General features: G+C 42.8%; 1 protein-coding gene across 1 annotated transcript; it reads left to right on the top strand.

Annotated features, from left to right (window-relative positions):
* Nucleotides 1-11438: 11438 nt before the first annotated feature.
* Nucleotides 11439-23545, top strand: CBLN4 (cerebellin 4 precursor). The gene is given in 5 exon segments (XM_090020427.1): nt 11439-12097; nt 14032-14148; nt 17262-17397; nt 17489-17667; nt 17669-23545. Coding segments are annotated over 5 exon segments (810 nt in total). The 5' UTR covers nt 11439-11749; the 3' UTR covers nt 17699-23545.
* The last annotated feature ends 1165 nt before the right edge of the window (nt 23546-24710 follow it).

Below are 24710 nucleotides of genomic sequence, written 5' to 3'. Positions count from 1 at the left end.
TTTCCTCAGATTCCTGGAATTAAATTTGATTCATCCACATACATGACCCGTTTAGATTTACTTCCCCTATTGCTTCAGTTGACAGTACAAATATCTCAGAAAGTAAATTTTTGCCTTGGCTACTCAGATGTTCCCCAGTGTGAATTTTGACTTGTACGCCATTTCGTACAGCTGTGAAATTCACCACTTGTGCCGTGTTGAATACAGTCACATACTATAATTTTCTTTCCCCTGATAGAAAGACTTACTTAACCACCCCAGTGCCAACTGTGAATTGCAAATATTGTAGTGCACATATACAAATATACAATTCACGTGTTCTATTGCATAAATTTAAGTTACTTGAGTTATGTAAATAGCATAAGTTAGCTTCATAATTTGTAGTGGAAAATAGGTATTCAGGAGTAATATTTGCCATCCAAATCACCTACAGACCAAGAATTATTCAGTGAAGAAATTATTTAAACTCTGCACACATTTGAGAAAGCAAGTTAGCTGAGGTCTTCAGAGAAACACAACAGGAACAGAGTATGGGAGTCTATGCTATGCCTGTAGGAGAGAGAGTACCAAACTTACATTCCCGAGGATGGAGGCTAAGGTGACCCAAATCACTATTACATCCTTTGAATTGTGGCCTGTTCCTGAGAAATGCTTCCTGGTAAAGTTGGTCAAATCTTTTTGGTCTCTGGTTGATTCTCCAAGAACTGCAGTGAGTGGCATTAACTGCAGTCAGAGGAAAAGCATTAATTTTTTGCACCAAAGAAAACCAGATCTGAAGCATTTTGTTTTGCCATTAAAAAAAAAAAAAGAAACATTTTGATTTTGAGAACTGCTCTGGTGGGAAAAAGAAATCTGTCCAGATCAGGAAAATGGACACAATGAAAACCAGGAAGTTAAAATAAAAGCAAATGAATTAGAAGTGATATATTACATTTCTTTTTTGAGTTGCTCTATTGGTATATCTCAATAGGGAACATTGAAAACATAATGGGAACTAATCCCCTTTTGAGTATGATCAGAAAGAGAGGCCAAAGTTTTCTGCTGAAGTGGAAGGTTTGTCCAGTGTCTTTCCTCTTACATTATCAGTCAAACAGGATCAATATATCCTCTGCTAATTCAATATCCTCACTTCTTTTAGCACAGGGTGAGGATGACACTTATAGTGATGTTACCATAGCAATAGTACCTTTACATTTTATTAGGTCTGAAGAGGTCTATGCAAAACTAGAATTCCAGCAGTATCTTGGCCAGATCCTCCCCTGATGCAATCTGATACCTTCAACTGATGTCAGAGGCACAGTGCTGAATGACATCAGATCAGGTTTTGGCCTTCCTATAGGAAGAGTTTTTCTTTCAACCAAATGAGTGCATAGAAACCTCCAGGGTGTTCAAGAACTGAAACTAAATTGGCTGCCAGCTGAATGCTGAGTAGAGGAGCTGCTCGGATTATATTGCATACACATTGTTCAACAAACTGTAGCCTCTAAAATGTCCTTAAGCACTCAGCAAGTGGCAATCTGAACCCCTTGCTCCTGCTTACACTGTACTGAAGGAAAAGAAAGTTTTCCTACTTGGCAGTTCTTGTGTTTGCCCTTGTTTTTCTTTTTCTTTTTTTGGCTATCGAATCATAGCTGCCCTGTTAGTTCCAGTTGGGTGAATCTTCCACAATTTGCTTCATTAAAACATAATTAAAAACTTGTTGTAGCCATTGCTCTATTTTTTCTGGCAAACTGGATGGGACTTTACACAAATTAATTATTTTATAAAGCTTTGTGAATTTGTTTGGGTAAACACAAAGGAAATAGGGCTTGAATAAAAGTTAACTGTGAATTAAAGTGACAAAAGGAATTATCTTCCACCCCATAACAAGATTAATTACAATTTATACCATCATTTAATGTGTACGTTGAATTTCCATTGTTAGCCCACTAAGGCCCTGATTTCCTGAATAATTAAACTTGTACATTTTGTGAGTAATTTAGTTGATATATTTTGAATCATGACTAGTTGCAAACTCTGTATACACACTCCACAATCAGAAAAATGATAAAACCCAGTGACCATGTTTATTTGTGGAAAGTTATTCACTTTGGTCTTAAGACCCATGAAGAAGTACAATGAACCTGGAGGATTAAATTTTCCTCTTACTTATATGGATGTAACTCTTGGTGATAGGGTTTCAACAGAAGTCAGTGCACTTCCTCTAGGGACAAAAAACAAGGTAGAGTAGAGAAGAATATAGAAATGTATTGGGAAAAATGCCGATAAAAACACAGTGATAAAGCAAGAATAAGTGCATAAGAAATAGAATAAGTTTTTGAATAGGTCTAAGTCTATATTAATTGAAGACAGTGGCAAAACTCCCACTGATTTCAGGGATACAAGATCAGGCCACATGTGTATGTATTGTTTTGTTTGTGCTTGTGGGATGGAGTTACTTTTAACTCAGACTAAATGTACTGAAATTTACTTTACAGAATATTAATGAAATCTTCTAATGAGCCATTACGCTCATTAGCCAAATGAATTAGTTTTGGATCTTGCCAACAAACTATTTAACTAGCTAAGAGCCACAGGCCAGCTGTCTAAAAGATAAGTTAGTTTGTCCAAGAGCCAACTGACAGATTGGGAGGGAGCAAAGTTAGCAGCTATATTACTTAGCTTGACAGACCGTCAAGAAATGGCAAAGACACCTAACCAAAAGCCATCAAGATCAGCATTGAACGCACTGTAATTTGGAGCTACATCATCTGCTTTTTTGCCCCCTGTTCTCTCTTTTCTCTCTCTCTGCTTGCTTTCTCTCATTTTTCTTTTTTTCGTTTCCATCATTTCATGTTTCATGGTTCCTCATTATCTGGAGATCAACAAAGAATAAAAGAGAACTGGTCCAGAAAGCCAGGCCTTTCTGCCTATGAATCAGTGGAGGAAACAATCAACCAGCTCCATAAAAAAAGAAAAAAAAAATTCAGTAACTCCAGAAAGCTGCAACATGATAGATGAGAAATGCGATAAAGAAAATGTAGTTAAAAGAAGGCAAAAGGAAATAGGGCTCTAGTTTTCCAGAGGTAAGCAGGATTCATAAGGCCTTTGGGAACAAATTAGGAACTCAGAATAATGAGAAGAAATTTGGGGTGAATTCCCTCTCCCAAAGAGAGCTGTTATTTGAAGCACTGCGCATTTCCCAAGCACTGTGGAGTATACGGTGTGTTATTGACACAAAATCATGTTTTACACCAGGTTAGCAGCCAATCTGAGAGAGCGAATTTAAAGGTAAGTGTGGCATTTTATGCTTTACACTTTCCTTTGTGTCTGTGCATTGAAAAACAACCTATCTAGCATATAAAAAAAACAGTGAAAGGCCACTTATGCAAAAAGATTCAATTAAAAATAGTTGCTGGCTTGTAATAAATTTATGTTTATAAAATGTATATAGAGATGACTTGGTCCGACTGATTTCCTCCTCTCATTACTTTGTTACTATTTATTCCCTTACTTATCACTGACAGATAAAGTAAGAATGACCACTTGCTCCGCTGTTTGGGAACCAAGCGTAAAACTCTCTTCCTCATTTTAGCTTTGCCATGGTACCCCAACCAGAAATATCACAATTTTTACAACTCTTTGAAAATCAACCAAACTAACCTACTGCAATTACCAATAACCTTTAAGCTGGCTCCCTGCTGGCAGTAGCAGAAGAAAGAGTTGTTTGCTTCTTGTAGGAGTGATTCAGGCACCTTGTTGATGAGAGCTCATCTAAGCACTTAGATTGATAGGTGTAGGAGGATGAATTATGTAAATTGGTTATTTACTACGTAGCTCACTGTGGGAATGCATTTACTGTGCATCAACTCACAGGGGCCTTATTCCAGCCACCAGCTCTGCACAAACAGATCCCTTCTGTCCCACTGCAGTCACTAGAACTTGGTTGGCAGGAGTCTGCCTGCATGCAGCTGCTTCTAACATACATTATCAGGGTCCAAAAGGGCAAAGACTGAGTTTTTAAACATGTGACTCTATGGAGTGTGTTCGCTTCCATTCTAAACCAAATATCTACTTTGAGTACCAGCATTGAACACCCAATTAGTGGGTTCTGGCATATATTACACCAATTACTAAACCAGAAGAGTTTTGTTGGGGGCAGTATTTCAACTTCCAGCCTGCCATGTGTGCTAAATAAGATGGGTACATTTCCTTTACTGGGTTAGCCTTTTTTTTTTGCCCAAGATGCATCAAATTAAAGAAAAATGAAATATTACAAATGATCATGGTGTTCTTTGATTTTTATTTTGCATGTGTCTGAAACAGACTTTCTTGGAGGACCTCTCCTTTGCTTTTTTCTTTTCCCAGGGCAAGAGATATTTATTAGGCATACCATTTCTTCTTCCATTTTTGAACTTTGCAGTTAAATGGTACCTGCCATGTGGGAATCTTTCTTATCCTCTATTCCACTCTTTTTCTCCCGGCCTTCAAGAAGGATATTAATAAAAAGGATTTTCATTCTGCTAAGTTTGATTTCAACTCATTTAATAAAGTTATGTGGGACATCAGTATTTATTTCCTTTTCTTATTGAAGCCTTATTGGCATGTTTAGCAGGCTGCATACTTCGGGGGTTGCAGCCCAACTGGAAACAGGTAGATGGTGAATGTAAGCTGGCCTCGACAGAGTGGGCTAGCTGAGAATGATAATTGGCTGGCCCATGCAAGTTAAAAAGCTCCCAGGAAGAGAGAGGCAAATAAGGACAGAAGAGAGAAGGCTATGAAGCTAAAAGCAGCAGTGAGCCAGAGAGCCTTCTTGGTGTCTGGGAGAAGAGTCCAGCAGAGCTGAGACATAGGGAGCGAGAAAGGAAACTCTGAGATGAGAGGCTGCAGTTCAGAGCCAGACTGGCCCTCTTGAGGAACGTCCCAACAAATGTGCACATATAGGGGTGTGTGTTTTCCATGGTACAAATAGCAGCAACAAATTTGTGCTGCTGCTATTTGTCCCTAGGTGTCCCCCTGCATGTGCACTTTGGCATGCAGCAAAGTGACGTGGGTGGGGTAGGGCTACCTGTGCTGGCCCCAGTAGCCTTACCTGAGGTCCTGGGGGTCTCCTGGGGCAGCAGCAGTGCCAAACCAGCCACTTAGAGCCTGTCCAACAGCCAAAACATGGCTCTGGCCAGTCCAGGTCCCTTTCTGGTGACGTACACTCCTACTGCATGCACTATGCTGCTTCCTTCCGTGGTGTTTTTTTTGACACGGTGATTTTCCAGTGTCAAAATACCTGCTGTGCTGCAAATTAGCAATGCAGTGAATGGGTGCACATGTGCCGTGTATGGCTTGTGGCACCTCAAAATGCATGTACGTGTTTGACGGGACACGCCCTCAGAGTCTTGTGAAAAGATCCTAGGTGAGTTAGGGAACTTATTATGGAGAAGGAGAAGACTGTGGGGCTGAGGAAGCAGCATGAAACCAGAGTCACCTTCTCAGGGTCTGGGAAAAGGCATCAGGATTGTGAGTTAATCCTTAATGGACTGTGTTTACATTTGCTTGTTGAGTGTTTATGTTGATTCCTGGGGGAAAGGAGTTTGTACCCAGGGAAAGAAAGACTGTGATTGAGCAATCCCCATCTAGCAACAGAGACTTTATGGCATATTTGTGTCTTTTGAGACAAGTTTGTCAAGGGCCAATAAAAACTGTGTTTGAGAAACCTGATATCCCACTACAGTATGTTCCAAGTCTTAAAGGGAAGGAAAATATTACAGAATTGGAGACTGATGGAACACCTAAGTGTTGGAGAAAGGAGTGGTGGTGGTTGGAGGGTGGCACTTTTCTGTTGATTCTATCAATTGCAAAAAATACTTCTCATAATACTGCTAATCTATTGTGGAATGTGACCCACAGCTCATTGGAGTTAGTTACATCGGCTCCTATACACATGCAAGGAGTCTACTCCAATATGCTGTAAATCCAGAGCATTGGAGCAGGCTCAATTGATCGAGTCTTTTAGAGTGTGAAAATGAATGCACTCCAGCAGCCTCCAGCATCATGTGTATCAGTATCCCTGTGCTGAAATATAGCAGCAGGGCACTTTGAACTAGGGCTCATCGATTAAGCTTTAGTTTAAAATGCCATGCTGCCACTTTTTCAGCATGGGGACGCTGATGCGCATGGCGCTCGGGCTATTCTAATTAGTGTGGCTTACTAATTAGAAGTCCACCCCTGCCTCCTGGAGCATGTCTATAAACACCCATATAACAATGTATTTTGTACATGGAACTCAAAACACCTCAGAAAAGAAGGGTAGGTATCATGAGTATTATTTTGCAGATGAGGAAACTGAGTCTTTATGTCCATGGTCACTCAACAGGCACCAGAGCCGAGACTAGAATTCCAGCTCTTCTGTATTTCAGTCTATTAATCTTCCTACAGGGTCAACCCAATTCCACAGCTTGCAACTACCTTGATGATGCTAGAGGCTCCTTCGTTCTGGTGAAATAGGAATGAGGTTATAGAAACCTGAGGTTAGATAGGTTGCTCTATTGTTCTTCTTTGTACAATTGCTAAGGTTTTAATGGTAAATGTTAGTATGCTTCTTAATAGGGATGCATCAGAGATTTTGGGGGCTGATACCGATAGCTGATTTTCATGGAGGAATATCTGCTGATACCAATTTCCAATATGCAGCCCTACAGCTTGAAGAGCAGTGTCCAGCTGGTAAGTCTGCTGTGGTGGAAGGCGGGGGGGGGAGGGAAGCGGCGTGAGAGGGCAGATCTCCGCAGTGAAGGAGAAGTGGGGCAGGGACTGGGGCTGGGCCAGGCGCTGCCCAGCTGGGTGGGGCAGGGCATGGGACAGAGCTGGGACTCATCTGCAGGGCATGTGGGGGTGGCTCCTGCTGCTGCGTGCATCCCAAGTGGGCACAGGGGTGAGGAGCTTGTACCCCCCAGATCTGTGCAGGGTGCAGGCAGGGTGGGCTGCAGCTCCAGGCTGGGGCCAGGGTGGTGCTGGGTTCTTCCCAGCAGGGGGCTGGGCCGGGCTGTGCTTCAGGCTGGCAGCGGTGATGCTGGGAGCGGGACTATGCGGGGGCTGCAGCCACCCCAAAATTCAATCTAGCTTGCCCTTCCTCCCAGTGCTGCTGCTGCCCCCCACCCTGAGTGCAGCCCTGGCCCAACCCTCCCACCCCCCACATGCTGGGAAGAGCCCAGTGCTGCCTCAGGCCCAGCCCACAGCTGCAGCCCATGCCACACAGGGATCTAGGGGTGCATGCCCCCCCATGCCCTCCTGGGGTGCATGCAGGGCAGGAGTTGCCTCCCCACCACCCTGTGCCCCAGCTGGACAGTGTCTGCCCCAGCCCCTGCTCCACTTCTTCCCTTCACTTCGCTGATCTGTCCCGTCACGTCCCTTCCCTCTCCCCTTCCACCACAACAGACTTATCAGCTGCACACAGCTCTCCAAGCTGCCTGGCTGTGCTTCTCGCTGCTTATGTGCTGCGCTGCTGCTACGTGCATGCAGGGGCCATTTATTGGCCAAATTATCAGCCGCATCAGGCTGATTTCCGATACATTTAATTTTATTTATATCGGTGCCGATCCAATATTGGACTGATGTATCGGTACACCTCTAGTTCTTAATTTGGATTAACTATACACATTATGAAACAGTTTGTCTAATTTCGTTATGTTTTTTTCTGATTAGCCTTCCAGTATAGATTATCTGAGAGGAACGCTCATAATTTCACATGCAAAAATCGCGTGCAATTTTGTTCCTAGCATGCATTCATATTTGCTATAATTTAGTATCAGAGTTAAATAATTGCATGCACACATGGACAAAATGAATCACCTGTATGATCAGCTACTGATTTGCATGTGTAGTCAAGGTAACCTGTATGCACAAAATGCATGAATAACCTTTGAAAAAAATTCAGAACACTAACACCCGCTTTTCAACAGACTTAATCCAGTCTACCTTTTTGTACCTAATCTATCCAAATTAGGTATTTAAATATTCAAGTGAGATCAATCTGAAAATTGTTAATGAAAAATTTTTCCTGCCTCCAATTTGGCAGTGTAGAAAGGGAAAATAAAGCTCACTTTTAAAATCTAGTGCATATTATTAGCTTTTCAATAACCTTCCAACAGCAAGCAGTGTATATATATAATGTATAACTGAGGTTCAGACACATGATATGTGCTTCTGTTGACCTCTTCTATGTACTCAATTAACTTCTGTCTTCCTTTCCTCCTGTTACTTACCTTTTCATTGAAGCAGGTAAAAACTGAAATTGAGATTTTCATTTTTTTTCCACTGGCAAATACCGCTGACAGAAAAAGAAACGAACAAGCTTAGAAAAAAATCATTACTTGAAAAAAATATTGGTTTTCAAGTATTTCAGAAATTTTAAATTTCAATTTAAAACTATAAACTTTTTTTTCTGTTTTAGACCAACTCTGTAAGTCACTTTACTACATCTTATCATCAGCATGAGATAGGTAACTTTTTTTTTTTTTTTTGCAAGGTGGAAGATAATGAACTGGCCCAGAATGAAATTCTAACTTTTCTCTGCGGGATACATTTTCCTGTTTTTCCCACAGCCCTGCATTTTCCGCAAAACAGTCCTTTGAATAGGTGTCCCAAATGTGCGTTAATGTTTTATTTGCAGGCTCCCTTTCTACAAAAGGATCCGTGTCTTGTGAATATTTTCATCCTCTCACTTTCTTTCTCCTCCTTTACGGATCTTCTCAACCTGACTTCCCTATCCATGTGTGTCAGTGTCGCTACAATGAAAGGCTCTATGCGCTCTCTGAAAACACTAGTGCTTCTTATGTCTGAGTCCAATCTGAGTCTCACTTTCTGTATTTTATAGAGAAAAGTACTTGTCCCTAGGTGGCTATTAAGATTCGGGTCTTTAGAATCAATAGTATTTCAAATGCTCATGGTTTCTCAAAACTACAAAAGTCATTGACTTAATGGCAATTGACCAGGATTTCACCCAATCTGTTCCTGAAAACCCTATCTCAACTTATATTTGTCCTGAGAAATCCTTAAGTTTCAGTAGTTTTCAGACTTGTTTGATTTCCCAGCAAAAAAAGGGAAAAGATTCTTGTCAGTGGTGGCCTTAGGGTCATTGTGGTCCTGGGCGAGAGAGTCATTTGGGGCCCCTGAACCCACCACAGTCGTATCGTGGATCTTTTTAATGTTCTTTGGGGGAATTAGATAACTTGCCTTGTGTTAAAATGCAAATAGAGCCACTTCCTTGCAAAAACTTCACCCCCCAAAACATTTGTCGCAAAATTTTGGGGGCCCCTACAGTGTGGGGCCCCAGGCAGTCACCCAGTTTGCCCTCCCCTAAGGCTGCTACTATTCTTATAAACCAGCCAGAGGCTCTGCTTTTTGAACCCTTGGGGGGTTCTTTTGGTCCCAAAGCGTATAACCAGCATCTGCCCCACATAATGCATCCACCAAGGGGATTCAAAGTCTAACGTGGTTGTGGTCTTTAAGAGGAAGAAAACATGGAGCCAGACACCATATTATAATTGGACAAGAAGGGAACGAACATGTGGATGTGTTGTTATAGCCCGAGGATCCCTGTGCTGCAGCAGTGTTAAGTGCCTAAAAATGCTCCGTGCTTAGATTCATCTCTTAACAACATGCAGCGCTTCCATAAGCGACGTCTACCCCTGGCCTTTGTGGTGGGAGACGATCTGTTTGAACAAGATGAAGGTCTGGAGAGCTTTTTACCAGTGCCCTGGAGGCATGCTGGCATTAGCATAGCTAAACGGACCGCTGATGCTCTTGGCTGCAGGACCCCGGCAGGAAAGATCTGCTTTCGAGGGCATCAAACAGAACAACCCCCCCGGCAGGCTTGACATGCCCCGGGGGCCTAGACCGCAGGCGCGCTCACAGGAAGGCAGGGCTAGCCAAGGAGTAGCGCCTGGAAGCTGGGGCAGGCTCGCCCCCCGGCACCACAGGGGGCCACCTGGCAGCGCCAGCAAGCGGAGCGCGGTGCCCGCCTCCTCGGCGGCGGGGAGCGGGAGCGACGTCTGCGCGCGGCCGCGGCTGCCTCCCCGGGGGGCGAGCCCTGCAGGCCCGGGCGTGCGTGTGTGCGTGTGTGTGAGTGAGTGAGTGAGTGTGCGCGGGGTGTGTGTGTGGGGGGGGGGGGGGGTGTAAAGCCGACCTCAGTGTACTACCGCTCCTCAGAGCACTCACTGCGCCCCGGCAGCGGCAGCGCCTGGCCCCGCTGGACGTCCCCGTCGGACGAGCGGTGTAAAAAGACTGGAGTTTCCCCCCTGAAAACCGACTGCGGAAGGCCGGGGGGGGGGGGGTGCTCTCCCCTCGGGCTGGGAGGGGATTGAAAAAGTTGTCTGGGAAGATGTGGAGAGAGCAGTGGAAGGGGTGTCGGGGGGGTAGTGCAAGGGGTCTGTCTGGGGGTGGGGGGTACTGGGAGTAGTGGAAGGGGTCTGTGGGGCTGGGGGCAGTGGAAGGGGTCTGGGTGGGGGTGGGGGCAAGTGGAAGGGGTCTGTGGGGGGCAGTGGAAGGGGTGTGTGGGGGTGGGGGCAGTGGACGGGGTGTGGGGGTGGGGGCAGTGGAAGGGGTGTCGGGGGGGTAGTGCAAGGGGTCTGTCTGGGGGTGGGGGGTACTGGGAGTAGTGGAAGGGGTCTGGGTGGGGGCAGTGGAAGGGGGTGGGGGCAGTGGAAGGGGTCTGTGGGGGTGGGGGCAGTGGAAGGGGGTGGGGGCAGTGGAAGGGGTCTGTGGGGGGGAGTGGAAGGGGTGTGTGGGGGTGGGGGCAGTGGAAGGGGTCTGTGGGGGCACTGGGGGTAGTGGAAGGGGTGTGTGGGGGTGGGGGCAGTGGAAGGGGTCTGTGGGGGCACTGGGGGTAGTGGAAGGGGTGTGTGGGGGTGGGGGCAGTGGACAGGGTGTGGGGGGGCAGTGGAAGGGGTCTGGGTGGGGGTGGGGGCGAGTGGAAGGGGTCTGTGGGGGGCAGTGGAAGGGGTGTGTGGGGGTGGGGGCAGTGGACGGGGTGTGGGGGTGGGGGCAGTGGAAGGGGTGTCGGGGGGTAGTGCAAGGGGTCTGTCTGGGGGTGGGGGGTACTGGGGGTAGTGGAAGGGGTCTGTGGGGGCACTGGGGGCAGTGGAAGGGGTGTGTGGGGGTGGGGGCAGTGGACGGGGTGTGGGGGGGCAGTGGAAGGGGTGTGTGGGGGCAGTGGACGGGGTGTGGGGGTGGGGGCAGTGGACAGGGTGTGGGGGGCAGTGGACGGGGTGTGGGGGGGCAGTGGAAGGGGTGTGTGGGGGTGGGGGCAGTGGACAGGGTGTGGGGGGGCAGTGGAAGGGGGCTGGGTGGGGGTGGGGGCGAGTGGAAGGGGTGTGTGGGGGCAGTGGAAGGGGTGTGTGGGGGTGGGGGCAGTGGAAGGGGTGTGTGGGGGGCAGTGGACGGGGTGTGTGGGGGTGGGGGCAGTGGACGGGGTGGTGCGTGTGCGCGCGCGCACCCCCGCGGCCGGCCGCCCGGCTCCCCGGGCCAGGCAGGTGCCGGCTGGGCGGCTTCCTCCTGACATACGTCTTGGGGGAGCTGAGGGCGGGCGAGGAGCGGCAGGCAGCACAGCTGGGCAGGCTCGGGCTGAGCCGCATCCCGCAGGGCCGGGAAGCATGGCAACGTGAAGGGGCCGGGGTCCTTCCTCCGCCTCCCCCCCGCCCCTCGCCTGTGCGGCGCTGTGCGGGGCGGCGCGAGCTGAGCTGCGGGGCGGGCGCACGTCGGGGCTCGGCTGCCCGCGCCCCGGATGCGGCGGCGGGCGGGCGGCGCGGGCGCGGGGCGCGCGGCGCGGGGCGGCGGGATGGGCGCGGGCGCGGGCGCGGGGCGCGGGGCGCTGGCCGTGCTGCCCGCCGTGCTGCTGGCGCTGGCGCTGCCCGGCCGGGCGCAGAACGACACGGAGCCCATCGTGCTGGAGGGGAAATGCCTGGTGGTTTGCGACTCCAACCCGGCCACGGACGGCAAGGGCTCGTCGTCCTCCCCGCTGGGCATCTCGGTGCGGGCGGCCAACTCCAAGGTGGCCTTCTCGGCCGTGCGCAGCACCAACCACGAGCCCTCGGAGATGAGCAACAAGACCAGGATCATCTACTTCGACCAGGTAAGGAGCCCCGGCGCCCGTGGGCCGGGCAGGACGGCGGCTGAGCAACAGGTGCGAGCGGTGGGTTGAGCCCCGGGGGCGGCCTGGGGCAGGCGGCGCCGGTCCCAGCCCCGTGGCTGCCCTCCCCTCCAGCCAGGAGCCCCGAGCAGCTGCAGGGGCGACCCTGCTCTTGCCACACAGCTGCTTTTTTCCTGCCTTTGCGAGCCCCGCCGGCTGCGAGAGTCCGGTGCTGAACCTCCGTGCGTGAACAGGGAGGAGAGCCTGTCTTCCAAAAACACAAGCACCCCCCCAAACTTGTTAACTTCTGAGGATTGTTTTTTTTTTTTAAACTAAAGGGCTTTCCCCTGTGATCCTGCTCCTCTGTGCCCTTTAGAAAGGTCTACATCAGAAATGAGGTCCCCTGCGGAGGGGGGCTACGCTATTTAAGTGAGTGTCTTGGGCACTGGACCGATGTGGACACTGTGCCAAGCAGGAATTGCCCCTTCTTTCTGTTCTAGCTAGCATGAGATTGACTTTTTTTCTCAGGCCTTGTCTATTATGCAAAATAGCTAAGAAGAGCCAAGTCTTTGGGGTGATCCCGCTAGCTGGGGAATTGATCCAAATAAATTCCTGAGGTTCAGAGAATCGTCTACTCAGCCCAGAGATAGGTAACCACTGGAGGGGGCCTGTCTTTCACCACAAGATAAAGACAGCTGCTGCTTGGAATATTTTACTTTTATTCACTCTGTTGTCATTAACCTTTCTGGTAGATAGGGAAACATATGGAGTTGCAGAGGAGACAAGAGAATGTGCAAAATATACGAGTGTGAACCATCACTAAGTGTAAAGGAAGATATAGGGAGGGGAGGGAAATGCGTGTCCTCGAGTTCATCTGGGATGTCTAGAATTTAAGTGTTGTGTGCAGAGATAGCTTGAATTAAATTTCAAATAATTTTTTTTTCACTTCTAAATCTCACAGCTTTGTAATATTGCTGTTTTTATCTTGGCCATACATATTAAATATGCACACCCTGGCACTCATATTTCATATACAAGCTCTTGTAGTAGAACAGGTCCAAAGTAATTGAGATAGATAGTTTGCTTCCTATATCACATAGGAATGGAATAAATTGTCATGACAACCGGAGTACTTTACATCACTCGGGGTAATTTAGAATGTCATAATTAAGGAAACTTCCTGATTTTGCTTATTGTCCTTTTGTGAAACATATTTTCCTTACAAAACCCAGAAAATACAAATGAAAAACAAAGCATAAATAATTTTGCAAGAAAGAAGACTTTGGTCCTTGATGATGGCATTTTAGCATATAGAAGATGTACTTTTTTGATGTCTTTCCCTTTGTTACTTGTCAACTATTGAATCAAGCCTTAATTGCTACTGAAGTGTTAAAAAAGTGATATAGCCAGTTCTTGTAAATCCATGGTCCTATAAGTCAGTCAGATATTTTGCCAGCTCAGTTGACCTTCAAACCATTATATTAATTATTTTATTCACAGATTTATTACTACGTAGCTTGATCCATGGATAACCATTACTAATTGGCCAATTCTAAGAGTCAATCATGGAATTTCTGGTGTTTTGATGAGGTGTTTTGGGACTACAAGACAATTTTGTCGCGCCCCCCCCGCCCGCAATATGTGATATACGCACAGGTAGATTTAGCATTTGGAGGCATCTACAGGCAGCAAGGAGAGGCAGGTCCATTTGTATTCCAGGTGATTTTTTTCTGAAGTTATATAGGAAATCACAAATTGGAAATGAAATCTAATAACTTTTCATGCAATATTTTAAGTGAGCATAGTAAACCATAAAAAACTGTACAGTTAGATGGGGAAAATGGTATAGGATGCCTTGCTTCTACTGCTAATTCTTTATACATTTATGTAGCATGCAGTTCTCATATTAATTCCCATGCTGTATTCTTTATTTGTAGATCCTAGTAAATGTGGGCAATTTTTTCACGTTGGAGTCTGTCTTTGTAGCACCAAGAAAAGGAATTTACAGTTTCAGTTTTCATGTAATTAAAGTCTATCAAAGTCAAACAATCCAGGTATGTTGATTTAAATATGAAAAAAAAAGTGTTTTCTCAATGTAAATTATTTGCAGCCTAGAGCAAGAAAAAAGTGGTGTCTGAACCAAATGCTGTTTGACACCATTCAGCTAAAACCAGCCGTGTTAGGGGACAGTGAGCACCGCTGTGACTTTATGCTATGTTACATTCTGTAATTGAGCAATATAGTGAAGACATTTGAAATGAACAGCTATAAAACATATAAGGCTAGACCCTCAAGCTGATCTGACTTTTCATTGCTTCATTATTATGTCAGTTCACACCAGCTGAAGATCTGGCGAAAATAATAGATTGAAGGGTCACTTACCAAGAAAATGCGCTTTTAAATCAATTGTAAGGATATTGATAAATGTCTTGTACTATAGAAACAAAACTCAGAAAATGCATTGTGACACCACAGATCTGTTGAAGAAATGGATTTGCTGAAGGTCATGGCTATTTAAGGTAGCTTCACTGCCCTGTAAGTGTAATGCTGTGATAACTACACTATAGTAATATAATTATACTATGATAAAATGAAGACAGTGATGGTTACCATGATGTTGGAAAATGCACAAAGCCATGCTGCTTTTTGTAATGTGACAGCAGCACTGAGCTTGCAGTTCATAGTTATATACAGACCAGCTACCGCCTCCAGGGTCTCCAGTATCCTCCTACTAGCTAACATGCACCTCACCGTCAGAATAGGAGGTGCCACATGTGCTATTCTAGGGCTGGAATAGTAGCTGCAGCTTCTCCGTGTTTCCATCCATGAAGACCATTGGATCCATGGAAATATGATTTGTGGCTTTTCCCTTGATTTGCGTCTTTATTAGTTTTGGTCTTCTGAAAGTGGCTACAAAGACCTTTCTTGCAGCATGCATCCTTTAGTGGCAGCTCAGCCTTTGGGCTGCAAGTACAGCTCCCATGGAGAGTTTATATAATACAAGTGATTGGTTTGATAAAACATCCATGAGGAGTAAATTTTACCCTAAACATATGCTGTGAAATCTTTGCCACGTTAAAGTCAATGCACTTTTATGGAGGTAGAATTTCATCCCTACACTCTGATCAAACTCCTTCCCTCCCCCTTTTTACATTTGATGAAGCATGAAACATCTACAATCACTCTCAAGTCATTCATTGTCTAATTGTTAAACATACATATTGTCAGAGAGAGTGAAAGTGTACATTTTAGTATAGGATGAAGTAGGGCCAATTACATTATGGGAGCAATCTATTTCTCATATAATTGCAACTATAATTCCATGTGTTTCATGTACGGGGGCTCAAAAACTCAGAGAGTTTCAGAATAGTAACAAAAATGCAACTAAATTACATGATTAGGAGTAGTTTCATAGGGCAGCATTTTCCAAAGTGACTAATGATTGTGGGTGAATAACTTAAGGCTCCTGAAAGGGGTCTGGCTTTCAGAGATTGTGGAGCTTTCTGAGACACTTCACGAGGAGTGATCCAACTCATCTCAAAACTTAGTCAAAAGCTAAGACTCTCCAAATGACCAGTAATTTTGAAAAATCTCTTGTCTCATCACTTTAAAACAGCATAATGATGGTTAGCCACAGGACCTTTCTACTCTCCCATACTGGGGTAAAGCCGGAATAAATGCATTAAAGATAGTTGATATACACCATGGCAAAACCAGTGTAAAACAGAAGAACAGGTCCAAAGCCTTTATTTTGCACAGATTAATTTGTGCAACCCATTCAGGTGGTGCTAGCAGATGGCCATTCATTTGGATTAAATAAAAAATGCAAGACTACATCCCGTGGAGCTGTTGAACTGCAGCAAGCCCTTGCTTTACTGGATAGATTCAAATATTTGAGAGGGGGACAGGAACTAAGCCTGTTATTTGTTCAGCACTGTATCAAGGCCAGCTCCCATATGCTCAGCAGAGCAGCCCGAAGTTGCAGCTGCTGCAGTAAGAGTCACATAGTGGCAAGGGAACAGGCAAAGAGCAAACCTGTAGTGCACTTTTTGCATGTATCACAGCTAAGGAAGGACTGACAGCACTATCAGCCTGAGCCTCAGCAAATACAGACTTAAATGGCACTAAATTACCTGAGGGCTTCCCACATAAGTGATATTACCATGCCCCTGAAACATCTGTTAGTGCCATTAAGTATCATTAGACTGAAATTGGTTCCCTGGAGACATCTGATTAAATGGGTTTCCCAGATAAGCAGATCCCAAATTAGGGCCAGATTCAGCAGCTCTGACTCATGTTGAACAACAATTTACTTCAGTAGTACTCCCACTAAAATTAATGACAGTACACATGGGGTCAGAATACTTGGTATGAGTAAGCATTTCCTAATTTACCCCTCTGTGATTGCATTATAGAAAAAGAGATTACAACAAAGCCTCCATCCCATCCCTATTTATAATGTATCCCACTGCATATCAGGGAGTTGAAAGTCTAGACATTTCTGTGCTACAGAGATACTTTACTGAAAAATAAATTGACATTTTGGAATAGTGTATAAAGATGATGCTTTGTGCAAAACTGAAACAAACCTGTCTAAAAAATGGAAGGGACCTACATCTTACCTGCAGTGAAAGTTAAATGTACCTTCAGTTTTCACTGCTGAAAATCCCATGAGGCACTTCTTTGCATTTTGGGTGCCTAAAGCCTTTGAAAGTCTGGCTGAAAGTACCTCATATACAGATATGCAATCAGGAAGTTGTACATTTCCATACTACATGCCAATGAAGCCTGAAAAAGCTTGGGTTAAATTGAAATAAGCTGGTTGGTTGCAGCTTGCTAGGTCAGTTTACTCATGTTTAAAGCCCATGTCCTCTCATGAAAGGAAATTCAGTATCATTCGAAGAAACTAGCTAATCCCATTGAAGTCAATGAACAGTATCCCATGGATTGCAGTGATCTTTGGTTCAGGTTTATAAAACATTAATATGTCTGACTATAAGGCAAACAAGCAAATTTGCCTTAAATATTAAGTTTGAAAGGGAATGGTATACAGATGCTGGATAACTGGCTTCTAACCAGGTCACATCACTCCCTAGATACTATTTGGTGATATATTCCAATGCTTCTCTCGTAACTAGAGCTTTCCAGTTTCTTTTTTCCTTTTTAGGTTAATTTGATGCTGAATGGAAAACCCGTCATTTCTGCTTTTGCTGGGGACAAAGATGTTACTCGTGAAGCTGCTACAAATGGAGTCCTGCTCTATCTAGACAAGGAGGATAAGGTTTACCTGAAACTAGAGAAAGGTAATCTGGTCGGTGGATGGCAGTATTCTACATTTTCTGGCTTTCTGGTCTTCCCCCTGTAAAATCAATTTTCCCTGTGACACCCATCCAGGTGTGGACCAATCATTGCCTTTGTTACATGAAGATCATTTTATCATCATTGGATTGATGTTTCTTTATTGGTTTCTCATGGGTGAATATGGATTCTATTTATGGATTTTGGCCCTATCTGAACTACTCCAAAGTTTCAAAGAATTTTGTGTGTTGAAATACAGTATATTTGGATTGAGACTTAAAGCAGACAATAAGTATCTATGCTTAATGTTACAGTCTAAAGCTGCCTGCAAGATTTATTCAGTTTTCGTTTACTGGACTTATTGGATTCATGGGAGAAGTGGATTTTCCTTTGTTTTAAAAAGACTGGCAACCAGGTCTATAATTTAGGAGATTTTGAGTTCAGACTTCAATCAAGAGTTAGTGTGTTGCTGCCAAAGAACTGTATATTGATATATTGGTTATACATGTTTTTGTTCATTTGGACTTAATTGACATAATTTATTCCATTGTCTTGAGAAAGGTAATCATTATTGATAAGTGAGTGACTTTATTTCTCCTCTGTGTGTAGTGTGCTTGATGGTTCACCCATATAGTTACTCTCCGTCAATGATCACGATGGAGATTAGCCAACTGAAAGCTAAAATGTCATGGTTATGTTTTAATTGGACCTGTAAGGCATTCATATTTTCCATATGGTATTTTCTAATAACAAGAGCATTATAACACTAAAAAAAATCTTATCAGGGTTAAAAGTGATCAGTCTGGCACAACTCTGCAAAACAGCTTTGCCCTGCAGGAAATCTCACACTTGTTCTTCAACTTTAATTAACATGATTGATAATAACCACTTTATTAAAAACCTGTGGGATTCCTTCTGTAGACATAACCACTTTATTAGCTGGAGATGAGTCCCCATGTTTGTAATTATGTCTATTTTTCAAACCTTCTGTTGTGTTAAAGGTATCATCTGGTTTTGCCTTAACTTCACAAATGTATATAATTATAGATCATCTGTTTAGCAAATAGTAAGTCCAAATAGCTGGTCCCTAACTTGGTGCAATATTTTTTTTTGGCTTTTTGTACAGGTCATATGAATTCATACATTTATTTAACATGTCACTGTTACATAATAAATGTTACTATATATTAGCTGGGTTTTTTTGGACCTCTGGATTTTGGAAATACATCTCATGATATTTTTTTATTGGATAAAATTATTATATGCAAAGTTTCATCTTTTTAAATTCATAGAAACTGTGCCAGGAGGCAGGCAACTTATGTTATAGTCTACTTGGGCAGAACCCTATAGCAGTTGTGATTAGCTAGAAATGGCTTATGCCTTTTACTTCTGAAACACTTAGTGAAATCCTCATCCGATTAAAGTGAATGGCAAAATTCCCAGTGACTTCACTATAGGGTTTACTTCAAAGCCCATTGAAGCCAAGCCATAACTGCTGGAATGGTTTCCACTGACTTCAATGGTTTTGGGGCCAGACCTTTGTAGTGGGATTTAACCATTCAGAATTAAAAGCCAATGCAGTCAAGCTGACGGTTTATGGTTATCCTAATGGGTGTGCTAGCAAAATTATCCTGTACATCCAAAATGAAGCATTTGCACTAATGGAAATGTAGGTGTTGCATGGACTGCTGAGTCTGACTACAATTTAGAGATAATATTGATACTCTGTGAAAATGAAAGTAGTTGGGACTACCTGGCAGACTGGTCTTTTAGATAATGTCTGTGGAAATCAAGAAAAGGGTCCTATTGACTTAAACAGTTTTGATGATTACCCTTGTGGTAATCTTTTGCCACCTTCTCTTTTCAGCTTTGTATAGTAGGTCATGTTTTTCCTACTCCTGATAACTGGCATTTCAGAAGGTCAATCAGTTGGTGGCCTGAGCCAAGTTCACTGATGCTCTTAAATACAAGTGGCATTGAATTCAGTGGCATAAAATTGGGTGTACATGCAAACGGTTGTTAAAGAATGGAACTTAATATTTTGGTAATTATAGATCTTGGAGATGGGGGAAGGGGTGAAGAAGTCTGTAGGGGCCATGGGGAGAAAGAGATGGAAGAAGGCCATGTTGGTGGCAATGTTCCCAAATCGAACTTTTCAGGCTGTAGTTTGGTAGGTAATTGGAGGATATGGCCAGGTGGCAGATGTTTTACATCTTGTAAAATATGAACATATTTGTCATGACAATTAATCAAAATATATCACCAAGTGAAAACAAGTACATATATTAATTAAAAAGTAGTACCGTGGTGCATAATTTGCATGAAATATGGGAATGATAATTGGTTTCTTTGCCCAAGGAGTTGATTTCCAGAAAGATATATACATAAGATCTACAAAACCTCATCATTATATAAAAATACGATGGACTACACTGGAAGCAGATTTGTGGAAGAAATAAGGGATAAAAAGTAGCAGTATGTATTTAATATATTGTAAAGTGAGTTTGGTATTTAGGTTCTATCTCATCTGTGAACAGCCTGGTAAATGTAAGTGCTTTAACTTGTGAACATATCATTTCTTCGGGGGTATCTTTAGCATTCAGCCATGACACCAGTACATATTAATGTGCTGTTGACTCCCTTTGGCAAAACATTTCTGACTGCTTCAGAGTCATTAAAATTTAGCAAGGCAGCCTGGAAGTTTATGAAAATATGGAGATATGTGTTGATGCAACTTCCCTGAACTTTCCTTTTCAATACTGAATATCTAAATGATGTTGCTTGAATTGACCAAAAAAGTATACACAAAAAAGTCAGGAAAACTACTTTAACTGCTAACTTCCTATTTTCTATTTGTCCACTGAAGGTTCCTATATCTTTATATGATCTGTAATCTCAACAACTGACTTACCTCAAAACAATGTCTGTAATGGTGGGAGATGTGGGCATCCAGGCATATTTCATCTTTAAAACATAGCAGTGAAGTCTCTAGCAGCATGTTCAAAGTGACAGTGAATACGGCCAGCTCTGAGAAGCCTTTTGGGTACAGTACTCAATACATCTTCATCATTTGGAAAGACCAAAGTTCTTTGAACTAAAATCTGTGATGTGATCAAGTTTTGCAGCTTAGTGTTATCAAATATTGTTCTTGATAACCTTACTGAGCTCTTTCCAGTAAGGTCTATAATATAATAATAAATTAATATTAATTAATGAGTAAAAGACTTACAAATATACAAACTATGACAACTAGAGACCTTTAGAATCTTTTATTATGCTTTTCCCTCTGCCCCATGGCAATGCTACATGTGTCTTTTTGTTTTGATACAACATAAAGAAAGACACTAAAACGTTAACTAATACTGAAGGTTAGTGAGTGTTTTTAAAAACCTTTGAAAATATTGTGTCTCATTAAAGATATAATATAAGATTAAAGACAGCCCTGATGCACTACCAGGTAAAGTTTAGGGGCAATTTGGACTCAGCTAAAAATGGACTCAGTAAGGCTGATATTTCACCTTTCATATGTCTCCAAGCTGCAAAATGTGTATGTACACACACCACACACACACACACACACACACACACACACACTTTGCTATTTGTCTCCCTACAAACTTTATGAATGACTTAAGAGAAGAGGTAGGCATTGGAGGGTACAAACCTGCGTTACATTTAAATCGACCTAACCACGCTTAGGTCAATATAAATGCCCTATTGTGCAGGTGTTCAGAGAGTTTAATTTGGCCAAAAATGGCACGCCTGATGTAAATTAGTGTACCTCAGGACTGTGCTAATTTAGACTGAGGAAAGGTTAACTGATCTAGGAAGAGTTTACTCAAAGGGCTGCATTCAAAGCACAGTCCTGGGGCTGGGCTTACCCCAGTCCCAGTCTCCACTGTTCTCACCCGAACTAAGCTATTTTTAGCCCCCTGACCTTCCCCCTGGCAGACCTGCCAGACTCTCCTCCCACCCCAAGTTGCTTGCATCAGGCTCCCCACATTGCTTCTGGCAGCATGGAGTGGCTGTGCACACCCATCCCAGTCAGGGTTTAAGTGGCTTGAAGTAAACCACCTAAGCCTAGACTGGGCGTGGTGAAAGCTTGTTCACACCTGCAGTGTCCAAGCAATCTTTCTGGAATAAAGACTGAGTTACTAATTGTGTGTGAGGTCTCAGAATAATAATACCTAGCTCCTATGTTTTACTTTTCATTACTGGGTCTCAGAGTGCTTTACAAAGGATGAGTATCACTGTCCCCATTTCACAGATTGGAAACTTGAGGCACTGATTAGGAACATGTGTAGTTCAGGTCATCCAGATGAATGTTGGTTTTCTATGCTTTTACACCAGGCTTTTCCTTAAAGAATCTCATGGAATCTGCCAGGAGGATCCAGGGTCATGTTTTTACACATGCCTAAGTTATTTAGAAGCCTAAAAATAAAATTTTCAAAAGTGTCCAAGTAACTTGAAGTCTTGGACCATGAAGTCACTTAAGAGTATCTGAAAAAGACTATGGACAAAATTGTCACATAGACACCACATTGGCTGTCAAGTATAAAAATGAAAATGAAAACCCTCTGAAATGCAATTCTTTATCTGTTGCTATTAAGAAACATATTATCTGTTGCATTATATTCTAGCACTTTTCATCTTCAGAGCATTTTACAAGTGCTAAGTAATTTTTACCAGATCACTAAGAGGTAGATAGGTAAGTATTACTACCTCTGTTTTATAACTGGGGAAACAGAGGCAGAAAGATTCACAGATTTGTCCAAGAGTCAAAGTTGGAAACAGAACACGGTAGCTGCTGTCACTTAGTCCTGTACTGAGTTTTCAGGACCACACCTCTCTCTGTATTAATTTAATGAAATGAAAGGCTAATCTGATATTGCACCTCACATTGACGTATTTCCTCTTTACATTATTTAGTCTATCATTTTTTAGAAAGTTGCATAAGATGCAGCAGAACAATTGCAAATATACAACAAGGCTAGCAAGTAGCTAACGCTTTTTTTTTTTTTTTGCAAGTACAATAAAAAGGACGCATATGCAGTAAATATAGGACTTGTTATGTCCAGAATTTAGGATAGGAGAGATGAATGCAAGAGGCAGGATGGCATGGAAGCTCGAGCCATTAACATGAAATACAGTTTGAAGGAAGGAAACAAGATACTATTTATCTTTACTATGTTTATAAGTGTCTCTGCATTAGTAACGTTTACCTTGGCAGTTCGTTATAGCTGACCTCCGTATGGTTGAACCTCTTCATAATATTCAAATGCTTTGTCTTTAAAGGACCAGTTTGAATGGAAAGTGAAGTACAAATAAATGAACGTCCCCAGTGACAGAATTTATGGTTTGTCACAGGGCACAGTATCATATTTTTTGTGCTATTGTGCAGTTGAAAAGAGTTCCATTGAGAAAACACATTTTCTTAGACACTGAGCTGAGAAGTTATTTATCTGTTGCTGGTTAGCTGAGAAGTTATTTATCTGTTGTTGGTTAGCACTGAGAAGAAAAAAATCCTTCCTACCCTAAAGCACTAAGGGAAATGCATACAAAGAAGGATGATAAAATCAGCTGCTATTATATAAGTGATGATGAGAATAATGGAAATCTGGTCTGAATAGTCTGTTTAGTGAAAGCTGTGATCTAAGGCATTTCATAGTTTGGGGGAGGGAAAAAGCTGGTTTCTTTTCTCTCTTTTTTTTTTTCAAGTACGTTTTTTTTTTTCTCCTTTGCCTTGTGGTTCAGCTTAGCAGTAAAAGCTTGTGTTCAAAATGAGCTAAATCTTCAGAAAACATTCAGTTCTGGAGGAAAATGGAGTGAATCTTTTTACTTGTATTTGATATGGGAAAGAAGTAGGGGTGAGGGTGGGGAGGGAAAAACCAGCAAAAAATCAAAAGTTTATACCCTGCAACTTGAGTTAACCTAAACACATTCTTGACCTATCCTCAGATATGGTAGGTTGCCTAGATCTACATAAATATGTATGCTGAATATTTTTCTACAGTGAATGATGTAATGATGTGTCCCTTTAAGTCCACTGTATTGTAATGTGAGAACTCCAGAATTACTTGAAGGAAGTACCTGTAAAAGAGTGGAGTAAAAGAAGTGCTGGAGATCTGCAAATAAAAGAGCTTTAACCCTGTACCTGTTTGTGTGTGTGCCTGGATTTACTCACACAAGACATTGCAAGCAACAGGTTGGTGGGGGCACTTTGGCATAGAGGACAAGTGGGTATCAGAACGCTTTAGTGTATGGATTGTTGTATTGGAACAGGCACATGATGCATTGCAGTGTAATTTGTTTGCAAAGGACAGTTAAATGTAATATAAGGCCCTGATTCAGAAATATGGCATCAGTGAGAGTAGGTTTGGGCCGTTCAGGACTTGACTTAAATGGACTGATTTTAAAATGAGGGTTTATATATATTTCCTCAAATGATCCACTTTTAAAATCTCTTTCTATGTTTTAAATTAGCCTTGTGACTGTCATAAGTGCTATTAATGTTGCTTGGATGTAGACATTTGCATGCTAATATTTCAGTACTATCTATCTATCTATCTATCTTTGCGCATGTGTATCTATATATAGATACATATTTATTTATTTAAAAGTAATGATTATGGCTTCATTTTAGACCATTCTTTGCTAATGGCCATCTATTCCTAATGAACATATGGGATGTTAAAAGTAATCTTTTTATGTAACAATACCTTAAATTTATGTAGAAAACTTGACTTGGTAAAAGGCAAGGCTAAATGTCTTTAAATTTAAAGGCATTCAATTAAACAGCAAAGCTAATTAAAATAAAAATGGATCTGTACTTTACAATATAACTAAACATAAAGGAGTAAAATTGATTCTGGCTTTCTCCCATATTCTTGCGAGCCTCAGTAGAAAAATATAACTGCAGCTCCTTGTTAGAGAATGTTAGTGGCTCTTACGGCATAATAGTAGTTACAACATTGGTCATTCTCTCCTTGAAGTAAAGGCAGTGTTTATTCTAATGAAGTGAGGCTTAATGAAAGAAAGAATGATGGCTGTATTAAAAGCATTCTTCTGGCATAATAATTCTTCTGCAGCTCTTACAGAGCTTCTCAGTATCCCTGCAGACCTGATCAGTTGGGTAGTTAAGCTATGAAATATATTCCTTCTTTTGGGGTTCAGCAAGTTGTCCTCACAGTATTCCCCTTGAGAGCTGGTCAGGAAATTATCACAGAAATATTTTCTTTCAGAGAGTGTCATTGCAACCAAACTCTTCCCTTTTTCTTTTCTTTTTTTGCAAAGTTGTATATATTCTGATCAAATTGTG

The sequence above is a fragment of the Crocodylus siamensis genome, chromosome 10, assembly GCF_052110815.1.
Source record: "Crocodylus siamensis isolate JL-2025a chromosome 10, ASM5211081v1, whole genome shotgun sequence".
In the NCBI taxonomy this organism is placed as follows: domain Eukaryota; kingdom Metazoa; phylum Chordata; order Crocodylia; family Crocodylidae; genus Crocodylus; species Crocodylus siamensis.
This window is presented reverse-complemented; position numbering and strand designations above follow the sequence as displayed.